The 18,587-nt window shown below is 36.1% G+C and overlaps 1 protein-coding gene across 1 annotated transcript in view; it reads right to left on the bottom strand.

Moving 5' to 3' along the window:
* LOC149789989 (uncharacterized) overlaps nt 1-18,587 on the bottom strand; it is a 226,954-nt gene that overhangs the window by 170,168 nt on the left and 38,199 nt on the right. Inside the window, exon 2 of the mRNA XM_089972076.1 lies at nt 1,019-3,551. Within this exon, the coding sequence (XP_089828202.1) occupies nt 1,019-3,081 (2,063 nt within the window). The 5' untranslated portion in view covers nt 3,082-3,551. The remainder of the gene's footprint in view (nt 1-1,018; nt 3,552-18,587) is intronic.

Genomic DNA, 18,587 nt, shown 5'->3' with positions numbered 1-18,587 from the left:
ACTCACACCAACCTCTGTAAAAACAATTTTTAAAAAAATAACATCATAAATAGTAGATTACAGACTTACAATGTGACTTTGACCACTGACCCCTGAACCCAAAATCATTAGGTTTCTTCCCTGCCAAAATGTAAGCTACTTCTGAACTTCAGACTAACAGTGTATGACTAGGTGACTCTTCTTAAAATTGTGGCCTTGACTTTGACCTTTTTAACTCCAAACCAATAGTTTTTTCTCTCCCTTGTTTCCAATGCAATCTATCAAGAAAGTTCAGCCAAGGCATGTTATACAGAACTTGAGCAGCTTTGTGGAAATCATTTTTCCTTCTATTAGTAAATATGACCTTTTCCTTTGAACTTTTGACCCCAAATGATTGTCTCCTTGTCAAAAATGAAAGTCATCCACAATGTTTGCTTAAAAGTTAACTATCAACCCATATTCTAAATTTCATAAAGAAACAATGAATCTTTTCAGTGAAACAAAAGGTTCACAACAAATGATAATTGAGTGAATTTTGCATTTATGGATAAAAACAGGATTCATTTTCTAATATAAGGGTCTCAAAGAACAATGTCCCAGGATTGGATCTTCACTTAAAATTCCTGAATTTCTGCAAAATAAAACTCATCACTCTTTCCAGATTTTTAAAAAAAAATTTGTCTGTTCATGTGATATTTGAAAGTTAACATTTTTGAAGATAACATTTTAGCTCATTATTAAATGCAAGAATAAGTATGAAATTACAATATAAGTGATTTTCAACTGCAGAAAAATTCTAAAATTCAAGAAAAAATGGTGATTTCATCAGTAGAATATAGCATAATATGGGTGAGGCTCATGCGGGGTCTAAAGAAACTAAAAATGGGCTTGAGTGGCAACTTCCAGCAAGAGTGTAAAAATGGGCTTTAGTGGCAACTTCCAGCAAGAGTGCCATAGCTATGTTTACTCAGCCAGAGTACCACTGACAGTGTTAATGCGATATAAGAACAAATGAAAAGATATAACTAAAGACACTCACCTAGAAGAATTTGGGCTGCTTCTATCTTTTTGCCTGAATTCAATTTCTTCCCCATCGGCATTATCCAAAGACTCTAATTCTGCTGTTGATGGTGGTGCCTCATTTGTAACTGCAGAAACAGTGGCAGCCACTATCTCTTCTGCTTTGCTCAGAAATGGAGTTGGTGGTGGGGGATCTTGTGGTCGTATTAGTAAAAGAGAGGGTTTTGAGGGTGGTGGAGGGGGGGCTGTCCTACGTGGGATTATCGGTGGTTTACTGATACCATTCGAGGAAACTGACTGAATATTTGTGTCTGAAACAGGAATTGTCTCTGATACAGGGAAGCCTATGTCTTTTACATGGGATTGGCTGTCATGCTTTACTTCCATGGAAACATGAAACTGGCTTTCAAGTTTGGTTTCCATGGAAACCTGGGATTTGCTGACAATTTTGTTATCTGTGGAATCTTGGGGTTTACTTTCAGTAACGGTGGGACCAACACTAGGAAAATTTTTGTTTGTATCTGGTGTGGAGGTGGGTAGGTTCTCCATAGAAGATTTTCTGTAGTTGCTTACACTAGAATCTGAAATACTCCCTAACTTGGTCACATCTCCAACTTTCTCATCTAAGTAATCAGAAGTCCTAGAATAGCGCTGATTTCTATACTTGGCCCAGCCTCTCATGTGAGACTGCGGACTTACATCCTCAGTCTTCACTTCCAAAGACCTACGTTTTGTTTGCTCATCTGCCTGTGAATCCTCCGATGATGAACTTGTGTGTGTAAGATAATTATCTGCACGATCTATTGCTGCTTGAATTTCTTCTTTACTTAATCTCTTCCCAGGCACAGTACCACTTTCTGGCTTCTTAGTCCGATAGACTACAGCTGAACTATCACTAGATTCATTTAACCGTTCAATTGACGCTGATCGACTTCGACGATCACTGCTTTCATTAGATGAAGATCTTTTCAACCTATCAAGCATTTCTGAGGAAGATGATCTGCCTCGATATAAATTACCATAGTCCAAAGAATAACCTGAAGACTGGTATCCAGATTTAACAGATAAATCTCCATTTATGTGTTGATCCGATTTACTAATAATAATATTATCTAATGAACTCTGTCTTCCATTATCCACTTCCATCTTCTCTTCTTCTCTTGGTGATACAGCAGTGCCTGACGATGGCTTTGACCTTGCAAAATATGGCTCTCGATTTGTGCTTATTTCTGATAAAACATCTTGCTGTTGTCTTCGTTTCCATAGTAACCCACCAGGTGTACTACTTAGTAAAGATGTTGATGTTACTTTTGGAATATCAGGTTCTGATCGAAAATCCGGTTTTCTTTCTGGAATGGGTGGACGTTGATCAGCACGAGATCTACGATTACCAGAATTTGTTTGTGAATAATCCCCTTTATCTGGCTGTTTAGGGTCTGATGATGAGCGAGATTTTTTATTCGAGTCTATGGAATGTTTACTGTCTTCAAATGAAGATCGTTTATTTGGCTCTGGACTAGTTGGGAAACTAGAAGTAGGGGAAACAACTGGGGATGGGCTGGTCGCACCACGCCCAGGTGATCGCTTGCGCAGTTGTGCATTTTTTTCACGTTCTTGTGCAAGTTTAGTTTCTTCTTCCATTCGAGCAAATAAAGCACGAGTGTAATTAAAACGCTGAACATGGTTAGTTGCCTCATAAATTACAGGCTGAGATGATGGTTGATTTGATCGAGAAGCTGATGTATTGTGTGAAGATGTTGTTAAATCCGGAGTTCTTTTTCGTTTATTAACCGGTGATTTATCGGAGTCCGATGGAACATGGTGACGACCAGTCTGAATTTTGGGATCATCCTTTTTCTCTCCTGTCTGAAACAATTCCTTCATCTGACTAACTTTTGAGCCAATTTTCCGTGATCTGGTAAGTGAATCTGAGTTGTATACCACATTTCCTTCCTTTTCTGGTGAAAGGTTAGCAGTCGGAATACCTTCTTCAAAATTATCGACTGGATCCGAATTAAAGCTACCACTCCGAGTCTTACTTGCAGCCAAAACCTCTGACCTTTTGTCCAATTTAGTTGTCATCTTCACAAGTGTTTTTTTCCAAAAAAATTAATATATATAAATGTCTACAAAAAAGTACCCATGTTTCAAATGAAAAACCATTTTAGTTAATTGTTTTCTTTGTTTTTCTTTCTTTTGAAGGAAATGAACTTAAAATGTTTCCTTTCTTGGGTACTTGCTCTGCAACCAGAAAATAAGATTGAAATTTGCTCTAGCCCAAGTGCTTACTCCCTGAAATGAGGAAATCGATTTTGATATTGTTAAACCTGGGATTAACATTCATGGATTTTTTCTAAATAAGGACCTAGATGATATTTTCAAGATGGTAACCGTCCCGGAAACTTCCCTCTTCTGATTTTTGGCACACAGGCAATGACTTCACATTGGCCTCTACATTTTGTAAATATGGCAGCAATTTCTTCAGTTTTTTCTTCTTTTACATCACAACCAGTTGACATGGGGCACTGCTCTACGTTCACCCCCAGTCTTGTCTGAAGAAAAGAATTATAAAAGAATGAGAAGAATCACAGAACAAGAGGTCCGAGTGGTTTATGTAGCGTAACAGTTAAACATTTCACAAAGCTGGCTTATGAAATTCACTGCATTTATCATGCTGATTTTAACAACTTTACTAATCCTGATACGAATTCTTTCTAGATATAAAGATAAAATTAATATGCACAGTCTATTGTCATAATCAAAGTCATCCAGAATCTTGATGAAAATTGATCAAAGCTTTAAAAATTTAGAAAACTTCTACTGGGCACCCACTGATTCGAACAATCACTTACTTGGGTACCCCAATCAAATGGAAATTGAATCAAATGTGTACAAACCTGAAAATAAATCGACATTTTTTTCAATTCACAGTATCCTATAAATATCACTACCTAATGTCATCTGATACAAAGTCAACATACTCGTACTCATTTTTTGATAATGTTCTGAAATCTCTCCATTGTCATCTAGTAAATCGTCATGTTCTAGTCATTTAAATATTGTCCGACTCCCTTCCTTGGACACACTGTCATGTGCAGATGCTTATTCAGATACTGCGCTTGAGCTTTTTAAGTAACAATATGATCATACAATTTGCGAAATCTATTCAAGGTTGCAACAGAACGTCATTTGTGATGCAAGATCAAATAACCACCCTCTGTTATTTGCCACTGTACCACACTTGCAGCTCAATTAAAGAGTGTCATGTGGGAAAACAAGCCATGGGATTAGGTTCAATTATTTACTGCAAGAAGCAGGCCTCAGTTTGGCACTGAAAATGTATATGTTTTTGTGGCTCAATCAAAACGATTGTCAACTTGAAAACAAATTGATTGCTGCCTTTACAAGCGCTGGCAGCAGACTTGTATATATTAAACGGGTACATGGCTCATTTTATTACCTGGTTTATTACCAACAGGCAGGTACCCAAGTAATGGGATATCCATTTAATGATCATAATAAACCCAACAGATCAAAAGTTTGACTTCAAGAGTGTTAGCAAGCTCAACTAATCATATGCAAAATTAGCTTATTAACAGGTGTTGGTCCTGCTTATGTTTGCAATTGCTCAAAATCTTGACAATAAAATGTAAAAGCCCATGATTTAGTTTTGATCAAAATCAAATCAGAGTAATGGTTTCCATGATGGTAACAAGGTAAGCCAATCATATATAAGATCACCTCATAAATATGCATGAACCTCGCTCATCATTGACACAGTTCAAACTACTGATATATAAGCATTATCAACACCATGGCAACCAGGCAACATGGAGTGGGTGAGTGGTCTAAGGTGATCGCCTTTACAGATCTCTAACATGTCTCCTCTGTTCACATGGGTTCAAGTCTCAGGACTGGCAAATGTGAGTATCTAAAAAAGTTTGCCAGTAGCTTTCTGTGGGTCATTGGTTCTTTCTGGGGTTCCCCCCACCATGTATATATCATGTGCTTAGAAATGGCATTACTCCCATAACAACCACAAATGAACCATAGCAACAACAATGGAGGTCTAACAGTCACCATCTTTATTTAAGATTAAAAGATAGCAACAGGTACTTGGGTACCTGCCCGTTTATAATAACCTGGGTAATAAAATGAGCAACTGGGTACCTGTTAAAAAGAAGTATTCCAAGTTCAGATCAAGACACTGTAACAATTACAGTGCAAGGTTCATGTTGTGTGTGCATTTATTCATCATCGTATGGTTGCTTACAATTTACTTGTCATACATATACTATATAATAATACAAGGGAGGACACTTCTCTCATTTTTTGTGCAACCTATTTAAGATATTTAAAGCTAGAGTCTTAACTTCGTGCCTGTCCATGATTCGTGTGCCATTTTTTCGTGATTTAAACATGCTTGTTTTGAGATCCTTATGACATTAACTAAGTCAATACCTTTTGTTGGCAGCGACAGTAAGTACTGATTAAGAAATATTCGACAAAATAAAATATAAATACATATTACAATTCAAACAAAAGAAAGCACAGTATAAATGTCCAGTTTAACTAATGTCATTTTTTATTCATGTTTGTGGCCCTGGAGCAAGCATTAGCTATTCAAATCTGGGCCGCTGTTCACATGTTCATTTACAGGACCATTTTTATTTGTGGGAAACCCAAGAAATATATTTTTGTTGGGGCAAAGGCACACAAAAAGTTGGTTATCATAATAAGCACTTTTCTTACACCATGTTAGGAAACTATGAACGAAATGGACAAGTATACAGAATGAAAATTTTCAATGAAATATTTAAATAGAAGGCAAATCTTTCCTATTTAATAACACTGAAAATTTTTTTTTAAAAAATTGACCACTTGTGTAAATATGGTAATTTTTTGCATCAATTTTATATGAAACAGTTCCAAGAAAACAGACAGGATTCTATTTTGATGCTACATATGTAGCATACCAGTCTAAACTGAAAATAAATGGCACCAGACATCATTTTTAAAATTTAAAAAACGGGCTGTATCAATGTAACTCTTGGATGTTATATGACTGAAAAATGTTAGAGGAGTTGGATTTTGTTAAACTTAAAAACATGTTACATCGGACCATCATTAAGGGATGTACCATGGCAGATTGAGGATACTACAGCAGTCATTATTTGTGGACTTCATGACTATTCACGAAAGTTACTGTAGACTAGTTAAAGTGAGTGTTATGCATACATAATTTATCAATTTCTTTTGTGTCCATACTCAAGTATTAACTACTAATCCACATGGATTTAGCTGACTTGCGACAAAAAATTTAACCGCAGATCCAGTTAAGAAGCAAAAATAAATGTACAGTAAATTAAATAAATATGTATGTTTTTCATTGAGTTTTCCATAATTAAGGCATATAATATATAGATTGCTCTTTTTATGCTCATATTATGTTCTTTGCCACTTATATTAGTAATAAATTACGCTTATACCTCTCTTGGGGGTTGGCATGAGTGAACCTACAACAAAGTAGTTCAAGTTCACATTTAATACAATTTCCCTTTGACCAGGTACCCAGGTACCCAGGTAACCGATCATTAGGATCTATGGGTACTCATTAGAAATTCACCAAACTTTCACATCTCTATTTAGGATCAAACAGATTCCAGGAAAACCCCAGGAAGAACCAATAACCCAGGAGCAACTATAATGACAAGCTTTTTCACATACTGATGTTGGCCATCCCAAGACTCGAGCAAATGCAAACAATCGAGAGATGTGAGAGTGATCTGTAAAGGCAAGCACCTCGACCACTCAGCCATCCTAGGCCCTGGTAACACTAGAAGCCCATACTAAGTCCATAACAGGGAATGAAATACATGTATGATACTGCGATGTGAGTATTTGATCCCATGAAGCAGCATTTTAAATAATTAATTAAGCTCTTAGTCATAATGACTGACACAAGGAACAAGGAGACCAAATTTTCACCTCAGTTCCCCATCATGCTACATGTGCATGTCTTTACATGTGATCTCTCCCCACCCCACATAAAGTTGTGTATATTCAATGAAAAGAATTGCCCTGAGGATCATGGACCTTTCCAGTATCAAATGTCAATCAACTCTGCTTAGCAGCTATATGTCTCCCAATTAGCTATCACCAATAGGTGGTCTATCAACAGTTAATACCATGTCATATATCTGAATCAACAGTGTGAAATGCTCCTACAGCCTTGACTAAAAGATGTGCGTGTGTCTGTGTGTCAAAATATCACAGAAAATGATCTTTTTTGTTGTTGACTTTTTTAACTTATTTTCCTTTCTAGTTCATGTAATAAGTCTGTACAACTTCATATATTTTGATGCAGCAGGAAAGATTCTATCATGTAAATGAGTATGGGAAGGGATTAGAACAAATTCTGGAAAGATCCATAATCGCCTGGTGTAAAGTTTCCTGGCCATCTGGCCAAAACAGCTGTGTGGCTAATCTCCCTTTGTCCTTGGCCAGTCATTACCATATTAAGCAGATAAAACGCACTACATAAACTTATTGCCTGCTCTAACTAGATGTATAAATAATACATTTTTTTTGCATTACCATTTTATTTTCTGGTAGACTTTGACCAGTCATTATCATTCAGTCATTTCTAATGACAATGATGGCAATGAATCCATTACAATACCAGAATACCAATTTACATATACATGTAAATGGATTCTGCTCTCCAATTAAGTTCACTAGGACCTTTTACATCCTCAAAATTGCAGAAAATATAGGAAACTATGTGTTCCTGCCCAAGAATAATTGCATGCGCACATGTATATATTACTACCTGAATGTGTACAAGAACATTTATTATTGCTTACAAATGTATATCTATACATTACTGCTTGCACATGTACATCTCACACATGTATTATTGCTTGCACATATACAACTATACATGGATTATTTTGCCTATGTACAATAATACATGTATTATTGTTTGTACATGTACATCTATACATGTATTATTGCTTGCATGATTCATCCATGTGTATTACTGCTTGCATGTCTATCCATACATGTAGTATTGCTTGCCTATCTGTATCCATAAATGTATTATTGCTTTCATATCTCTATCCATACATGTATTATTGCTAGCATGTGTACATCCATACATCTACTATTGCTTTCATATCTCTATCCATACATGTATTATTGCTTTCATATCTCTATCCATACATGTATTATTGCTTGCATATCTCCATCTATACATGTATTATTGCTTGCATATCTCTATCCATACATGTATTATTGCTTTCATATCTCTATCCATACATGTATTATTGCTTTCATATCTCTATCCATACATGTATTATTGCTTTCATATCTCTATCCATACATGTATTATTGCTTGCATGTGTACATCCATACATGTATTATTGCTTTCATATCTCTATCCATACATGTATTATTGCCAGCATGTGTACATCCATACATGTATTATTGCTTTCATATCTCTATCCATACATGTATTATTGCTTGCATGTGTACATCCATACATGTATTATTGCTTTCATATCTCTATCCATACATGTATTATTGCCAGCATGTGTACATCCATACATGTATTATTGCTTTCATATCTTTATCCATACATGTATTATTGCTTTCATATCTCTATCCATACATGTATTATTGCTTGCATATCTTTATCTATACATGTATTATTGCTTTCATATCTCTATCCATACATGTATTATTGCTTGCATGTGTACATCCATACATGTATTATTGCTTTCATATCTCTATCCATACATGTATTATTGCTTGCATATCTCTATCCATACATGTATTATTGCTTGCATTTGTACATCCATACATGTATTATTGCTTGCATATGTACATCCATATATGTATTACTGCTTGCATGTATACATCCATATATGTATTACTGCTTACATCTATACATCCATGTGTATTATTGCTTGTATGTCTATCCATACATGTATTACAGGTTGCATATGTACATCCATACATGTATTACTGCTTGCATATGTACATCCATATATGTATTACTGCTTGCATGTATATATAAATATATGTATTATTGCTTGCATAGGTAACTCCATACATGTATTACTGCTTGCATATGTACATCCATACATGTATTACTGATTGCATGTATACATAAATACATGTATTAATGCTTGCATATATACATACATACATATGTAAATCCATATATGTATTATTGCTTGCGTTATGTACATCCATACATGTATTATTGCTTGTATGTGTACATCGATACATGTATTACTGCTTGCATGTATAAATAGATACATGTATTATTGCTTGCATATATACATCCATACATGTATTACTGCTTGCATGTATAAATAACTACATGTATTAATGCTTGCATATATACATACATACATATGTAAATCCATATATGTATTATTGCTTGCGTTATGTACATCCATACATGTATTATTGCTTGCATGTGTACATCCACACACGTATTACTGCTTGCATGTATATATAAATATGTATTGCTGCTTGCATATGTACATCCATACATGTATTATTGCTTGCATATGTACATCCATACATGTATTACTGCTTGCATATGTGTGTGTGTGTGTGATTTGGATTTTTAACAAGGCTTCAACTATTTTTCAGTTATATCACTACGATGTCTGCAGTGTGACAGTTTTATAGTGATGTCTAGCACTGATGCATCGTGCCGCAGACGTGTAGCATGATGTCCCACCCAGTCACATTATCCTGACACCAGGCCGACCAGTCCTAACACTGACCTCTTAATGCTGAGCGCCAAGCGAGGCAGCTGTTAGTACCATTTTTGTAAGTCTTTGGTATAACATGGCCCGGGATCGATCCCACGACCTCCCGCATCTGAGGCGGATGCTCTAACCACTAGGCCACCAGAGCGGTTGTATGTCTCTATCCATACATGTATTATTGCTTGCATATGTACATCCATATATGTATTATTGCTTGCATATATACATCCATGTGTATTATTGCTTGCATAAGTACAACTGTACATGTGCACATTTATACATGTATTAGCACATACATGTGTACACAGTGGTGTAAGGCACTAAAATGCCACCATAGTGGAGGTCCGAGATGCTGCCCTCTGTCACTTATTTTATGCAGCTTAACCCAATTTAGTTATTTGATAAACATAATCAACAAAGAAATTTTTTTAACAATATTGTAATTATGTCACAGTGTCAATGTATTTTTTGAATTTATTATTTTTTAGTTTATAATTAGAAATTTTCAAATTTAGAATTTAAGTCTATATCTCATGATCAAAAATATATCTGACTTTGTGTCATTCAGGTCTCAATGCCACAATGTAATTTTACGCACTTCTACTGCTGTAAAGTCATGAAAAGTAATGAAAATGTCTTCAAAGTTAATTGTTGCAGCCATTTCCCTTTCAATCGGCAGCATTTCTAAGCGGTTAGTATTCCTTGCTCACTATGGACCTTAAATATATCTTTATTAGTTTGAGTTCTGAAAAGCTCCATTGCAGCTAGCTATGCTGACACACACATCAAATAACTGCAGCACCACATACCTCGGTTTTTTGTGCAATTTTCTCAGCACTTTTTATGTTTGCCCCACTTAGTTTCTGCCACTGGCTCATGTTGTGACTGAATACAGTTAATGCTGCAGATTGAAAAGGCAGCATCTGAATAATTCCATTCGATTATTTTCTTAAGTAACTGATACAGTTAACCTATTTTTAATGTTAATAATCACTGCACCTGAGACTACCATGTCTCTAGCAAGCCATAATTGGTCCGTATCAGCTATTATGTCTGGCTAATGTATGCAACATTGTTGAATTGGCCTTTAGCACTAAAGTACACATGGCTGTCGATTTTGCTGTCACCATTAAAGTACACATGACTGTCGATTTTGCCATCACCATTAAAGTAAAAAAACTGACGATCAATTTTGCCGTCACCATTACAGTACACATGACAGTCGATTTTACCTTCAGCATTAAACAACCAAAGCATATCAGTGACTTGATCTCTGTAAACACTGGTCACAGAAGTCAATTTGTCAAGGACCATACTAGCACCACCACAGGGGGGCATCACCAAATCTTCAAAATATTATCCTCCTTTACCCATCTCTCAACTCCAACGTGAAATCAGTCCTACTGTATGAAGCAGACCAAGGATAACCACCAAGTCGACCGTAATGAGAGTTCAGACCTTCATCAACAGCTGCCTAAGAAGAATTCTCCAGATCCACTCGCCAAACACCTTCAGCAACGCCAAACTGTGGCAGAGAACCTCTCAGCTCCCAGTAGAAGATGAGATCAAGAAGAGAAGGGGAGGTTGGACAGGACACACACTACGTAAGCCTCCAACCAACTTTACCAGACAGGCATTGAGGTGGAACCTTCAAGGCAAGCGGAGAAGGGGCCAACCAAGAAACACCTGGTGACGTAACCTTAAGGTGTACATCACTAAGCTGTGTCACACCTGGAGTCAGCCTGAAGGGATGGCACAGGACAGAAGTTTCTGGCGATCTTTTGTAGGTGGCCTATACCCTGGCAGGGGTGACGGGAATAAGTTGTACTTACCCATCTCTCTCTCTCCGTTTCCTTTTCATTTTTCTACTATCCCTTTCTCTTTTCCCCTTTATTGCTCTGCTGAAGTGATGCTGGGGATGATTCGCGCCCTTTGCCCCCTATTCAGTATGTCAGTATGTACATCTATGTGTATTAGCATTTCTATGTGTACATATATGTGTATTAACATTTGCATGTGTAAATCTATGTGCATTAGCACTTGCATGTATGAGTATAAGCACCTGCCTGTCTTCACCTACTGTATTAGTACTTGCATGTGTACATCAAACTTTATTAACACCTGCATGTGTACATCTATGTGTATTAACACCTGCATGTGTACATCTATGTGTATTAGCACTTGCATGTGTACATCTATGTGTGTATTAGTCAATACATTGTACATCTATGTGTATTAACACTTGCACCCGTGTATTAACACCTGCATGTGCACACCCATACAGTATTACTTGCATACACACATCCATACATGCACTACTGCTTGCATGTATACATCCATGCATGTAATTGCAACTGCATGTGTACATCCATACATGTAATTGCACCTGCATGTGTACATCCATACATGTAATTGCAACTGCATGTGTACATCCATACATGTAATTGCACCTGCATGTGCACATCCATACATGTAATTGCAACTGCATGTGCACATCCATACATGTAATTGCAACTGCATGTGCACATCCATATATGTAATTGCAACTGCATGTGTACATCCATACATGTAATTGCAACTGCATGTGTACATCCATACATGTAATTGCAACTGCATGTGCACATCCATACATGTAATTGCAACTGCATATGCACATCCATACATTCACTACTGCTTGCATGTGTACATCATACATGTATTTGCACCTGCATGTGTATATCCATACATGTATTTGCACCTGCATGTGTACATCCATACATGTAATTGCAACTGCATATGTACATCCATACAAGCATTATTGCTTTTGTTTGCCCATAGAAGTATTCGTCACTTTTGTTGTTGTTGAGTTTAATTATAGTGGCGTGCGCACAATTGTGCATGTGCCACTCTTCTGACTGCACCGCAGCCTGCTAGTTGTTCCTGGGGAAGGAAATGGTGCCACCTCCCCCAGGCTTTTATGGGTTCAAGGAGCCCTGATAGTTTGGCCTCAATCTGTGGGTCCATAAAGGTCCCTTACAGTTGAATGGTTGGCTGTCATTAGTGGGAAGGAGAGCTCAGGAACGGTCCTGGTTGCTTTACATCACTGGTTTCTTGTTGCATTTGCCTGGTGTTTCTTGCAATTTTTTTTTCTTTCTCAAAATGTTCTAAAAGGGGGGTGTTCTATGCTGTTTATAGAGGTTGTTAGTAGAAATCATGTATGAAGAGAGATTTTCAAGGTTATTATGGTATTACTAGTCGAGGTGTTTAGGGTGTGCTTCCTACGTTATGTTATTTATAAGTTTTTAGATATTGTCTCTTTAAGTTATTTATTTATTAATGTTTTAGAGATTGAATGTTATTTATACTTTATTTAGCAAGAGACTGGAGTCCTAGCCGATTACACGGTTCATTAAGGACATCTAGGACTGGAGTCCAAGCTGATTACTTGGTTCATTAAGGACATCTAGGACATCCGATTTTGCGGTTTCCTTAGTTTTTGATAGGTGCTTCGTAAGTGAATTATTTATTATTATTTTTATAACATTGAATGATATGTTATGGGTTTTTATGTGGTGGCTTCTAAATTTATTTAGCTCCTTACTGGGTCTTTTGGTTTTGTGGGGATAGTAATTATATTTTCTTCCTAAGTCCTGCTGAGTCTATGAATTTATTTATATTTTTATATGCTGATTGTTTATTTTTATTAGAGTCCATAAGTAACTCTGGGTATGTGTGGTGATCCAATCTCTTTTTGGCTTTTGATAAATATTTTCCGAGTGGGTTGATATTTTGGGCATATAGTGAATACGTGGTGTAGATCTTCGGTGGTGTGGCAGGTAAAGCAGTTAATGGTTGCTGGTTTGGGTCCTATAAACCTTCCAAAACTGCTTGCTAGTTTAGTTTTTCCAGTTATTATCCTGATTATGGTTTTCTGTTCTAAATAGGTAACCTTAGGTAGCTGTATGTTCCTATCTACGGTTTTTTGGGTTTCATGGTGCTTTCTACCTTTTGTGGAGGAGTTCCAAAAATCTTGCCATGTTTGGTCTATATATGTTTGTGTGAAGCTTGGTGCTTCTGCAGAGCTATAGTTAAGCTTGATAGAGTTGATCTCCTAATTTGGTTTATGCAACTCTGTCTGCTGTTTCATTGCCAGAGAATCCAATGTGCGACGGTATCCACATGAGCTCAACTAATTGATGTGCTGTGGTGATATCATCGATTAATTGGCATGCTCTGTCGAGGAATTGTTCCCTAGAGTGTGTATTGCGATTTTGGATCGATTTGATAACACTTAGGGAATCGCTTATAATGACTGCTTTAGGTATTTGGTTGTCTTTGATCCATTGTAGTGACTCAAGTATAGCCCAGAATTCAGTAGTGTAAATGGAGCAATAGTCAGGTAATCTGGATCCTGTGTGTATATTGAATTCAGGGATGACTATTGCTGCTGCTGTTCTTGGTGGGTTGTTTGTTTTTGATCCATCGGTATATATTTTAACATAGTCGGGGTATTTTTGGTTGATTTCATTTACCAGTACAGGTTTTAGTAAGTTTTCTTGTCCTTCTTTATTGCCTAATTGGTAGCTTCAATGTTAATCCTTGGTGGTTTTTGTAACCATGGTGATTTGTTCTGGTCTGTATTGTTTGTTACCTGTTTTTTTAGTAGAGGTATCTTTTCTCTTCGTTCAAGGATTACTTTGCCACTTGGTGTGGTGGGTATGATTTTGGGTTTGAAGACAACTTTACACTTGTTTATAGCTATTTTGGTGGGATGGTAGTCTGGGTGGGTATCTAATCGAATGGAGTATTGGAGGAGCAATTCTTGCCTACGTAATTTTAAGGGTAGTTCTCCTGTTAGTGTTTGTAGTTCTAATGATGTTGAGGGGAGTGTTCCTGTATTCGTCACTACAAATGCACATCTACATATGTATTAGCTGTGCACACTCGCAGTTCAAACAATGGTCAGGCCTCAGCTTTCCTAAAACATCTCAATTTCAAGTACATCCTCATCTCAATTATCAGACCTCATTATTTCCAAATGACAATATAGAAACACGACATTCAATACCGGTTTTGTTACAAGACAGTCATAGTAAATCATGTCATCAGCTATTTAGATGTATGACAAGATGAGTTTATGAAAATTGCTCTCCAGAGAAATGGTCAAATTTAGTATGTGGTCAAACTCAGATCTTTTATGAATGGTTTAAGTCAAACATTGGAAAAAATGTACAAAACATACATGTACCAATTTTGATAGAACTGAAATGGGTTTGTTTTTAAGGTCTGACTCTTATGGCTTGTCAGTAATGTTCGTATTTTGTCTGAACAACCAATTTTTTCATCATAAAATACAACTGCCAACAAAAGCTATTATTTCACTGAATTCTTGCAATGGATAAGCAATACACCATATATACCTGCATACATGTTCATATGCAAACAACATAAACCCAAATCTGCCATCACATTACGTACCCAAAGAAAAAGGTCTACATTGTCTGTTATGCTAATTACTTAACAAATTACATGGATCCAGATCTGCCAGAACATCAAGCAATAGAAGATCAAGGTCCGTGCAGTTTGCAGTTGCCTCTACTTGTATAGAAAAAATTTCTCATGAATGTGATTTATCAAACATAAAATATTTTTCCCCCATCAATAATACAAATATGAATTTTTAACCTGCAATGAAAGGCAACGGAGCAGGGGCCCATGATTATGGGGACACAAACTGGTTAAATGTGAAATTCAATATATTCAAGAATAGGTTTAATTAAGTTGTAAAATTGGCATGATTAACCTACAAACAACCCAGTGAAGATAATGCAACAACAAACCTCATGGTGGCCTTCAGACATCAAGTCACAGATCTCAAAGCTGTATTTCCACACAAAAGGCCCACACTTCCAAAATACTTTGTATTGATTTCTTGTTTCTGTATAGGACAGGGCACTGGAATTACTGTCTTGATATTCAGTCACAATAGCAACAACAGTAATCCATCTCCAGCTTGCATGTGTTGGGCAACGGATAGTTGCTTACTATAAAATTTATACTAGTACAAATATATGTAGTAAATACAGCCTGTACAAATTTGATCAAATTAGTTTTATTATATAATTCTAGTGATTCGTTGTAAATTTTGAGTACATTCCATAAAAGGAAAAAAACAAAAGGGTTAAAACAATTCTGAAAAAGGAACCAAAAGTGGTAAAAGATACTATGCTCTATGACACAACTATTTTTTTTATTAAGAACAGAAACATCATGGTGCCAATCATAAAAGATTAAAAACCTTTCTCCAAGGCTTTGCAAGTAATTAATTCAGAAATCAATCTCCCGAGGAATACAATTACAAGGCAAAATCAACCACTGATTTAAAGTGAAATCTTTATCTTGCACAATATATCCCATCGTCCAATTGTATGAGCAAGTCATCCTCATACTGGACAAAGAACTCCCTAGTTTTTACACCACCAATGACTGTAAACTACAACCGCAGATAACTACATGTAAAATCAAACAAATACATGTCACAAAACTCCCTAGTTTTTACACCACCAATGACTGTAAACTACAACTACAGATAACTAAAATCAAACAAATACATATCACAAAACTCCCTAGTTTTTACACCACCAATGACTGTAAACTACAACTGCAGATAACTAAAATCAAACAAATACATATCACAAAACTCCCTAGTTTTTACACCACTAATGACTGTAAACTACAACCGCAGATAACTAAAATCAAACAAATACATATCACAAAACTCCCTAGTTTTTACACCACTAATGACTGTAAACTACAACTGCAGATAACTACATGTAAAATCAAACAAATACAAATATCACAAAACTCCCTAGTTTTTACACCACCAATGACTGTAAACTACAACCACAGATAACTAAAATCAAACAAATACATATCACAAAACTCCCTAGTTTTTACACCACCAATGACTGTAAACTACAACTGCAGATAACTAAAATCAAACAAATACATATCACAAAACTTCCTAGTTTTTACACCACTAATGACTGTAAACTACAACCGCAGATAACTAAAAACAAACAAATACATATCACAAAACTCTCTAGTTTTTACACCACTAATGACTGTCAATTATAGCCACAGATAACTAAAATCAAACAAATACATATCACAAAACTCCCTAGTATTTACACCACTAATGACAGTCAATTACAGCCACAGATAACTAAAATCAAACAAATACATATCACAAAAACTCCCTAGTTTTTACACCACTAATGACTGTCAATTACAGCCACAGATAACTAAAATCAAACAAATACATATCACAATGTAGGGCTAATTTTTTTTCCATCCACTTGTCCGGTACAAGTAGCTTCACAAAAAAAAAAATCACTTGTCCTGTCAACCATTTTCCTTGTCCCAAAATATAATTAACTTGCCTTGATGTAACAAGATGCCTACACATATGAACTTTAATCCACAGAAAGTATAAAAGAAACATTCTTCAAAAGGCTAATTTTTCGGTTTGCCGTTGTCAAGGTATTGTAAATACTGGTACACTTTCATGCTATTGCATGTTCAAGACCTGTGCCTTGGAAAATTTTACTTGTCCGACTTTTGGAAATGACAAGTCTGAGACATCAGGCTATGTGATTTAATCAGCCCTATGTAGTATGTAATACAAATTAGAGGTGCATGGTATTAACAGTATACCTGTTTCCAGCAGCATCTTTTCCAGTGGTACATACTATGGTAATTTTTTCACAAGATAGGTACTTGAGTAGTTTTTATCAATAAGAAATGTACAAAAATTTCTGACCAAGCTTATTAAGAATTTAATATTTCAAACATGCTTATTTTTCATGAAAAAATAATTCCAAAAATTAACAGAGTAATGTTTTTTTACAAAATAGTTGTATTTGTCACTAATTTTGAAAATTACATAAATGATTTATGTACCTGTCACATTGATCATATTCATCTTAAGATTTTCAGGATATCATATTTTTTTTTAAATTTGATTTAATTTCTTAAGTCCCTTAATTATTTTCTCATTCGTCATGTCATGAGTTTTACATTTACTGACCTTCTCATATAATTATTTTACCTGATCATTCACATTCCACTCGGAGTTTGCCTGCCTATTACATCAATAGTGGAGCTAGTAAATTGTAGGTTTTAGTACTTGCAACTTTTATCAACAAGCTCTCTAATGTCAGCATAATGTCTTTCACAGGGTGTCTGTCAGCTCGTGTAAGCTTAGTCAGCACAATATATCTTGTACAGGTGTCTGTCAGCTAGTGTAAGCTTAGTCAGCACAATGTCTTTTACAGGTGTCTGTCAGCTAGTGTAAGCTTAGTTAGCATAATGTCTTTTACAGGGTGTCTGTCAGCTAGTGTAAGCTTAGTCAGCACAATGTCTTTTACAGGTGTCTGTCAGCTAGTGTAAGCTTAGTTAGCATAATGTCTTTTACAGGGTGTCTGTCAGCTAGTGTAAGCTTAGTCAGCACAATGTCTTTTACAGGTGTCTGTCAGCTAGTGTAAGCTTAGTCAGCACAATGTCTTTTACAGGTGTCTGTCAGCTAGTGTTACAGCTTAGTCAGCACAATGTCTTTTACAGGTGTCTGTCAGCTAGTGTAAGCTTAGTCAGCACAATGTCTTTTACAGGTGTCTGTCAGCTAGTGTAAGCTTAGTCAGCACAATGTCTTTTACAGGTGTCTGTCAGCAAGTGTTACAGCTTAGTCAGCACAATGTCTTTTACAGGTGTCTGTCAGCTAGTGTAGGCTTAGCACAATGTCTTTTACAGGTGTCTGTCAGC

Source organism: Sinohyriopsis cumingii, chromosome 10, assembly GCF_028554795.1.
Source record: "Sinohyriopsis cumingii isolate HCF-2022 chromosome 10, ASM2855479v2, whole genome shotgun sequence".
Classification (NCBI taxonomy): domain Eukaryota; kingdom Metazoa; phylum Mollusca; class Bivalvia; order Unionida; family Unionidae; genus Sinohyriopsis; species Sinohyriopsis cumingii.
The sequence above is the reverse complement of the archived record's forward strand: the minus strand, read 5'-3'. Positions and strand labels throughout refer to the sequence as shown.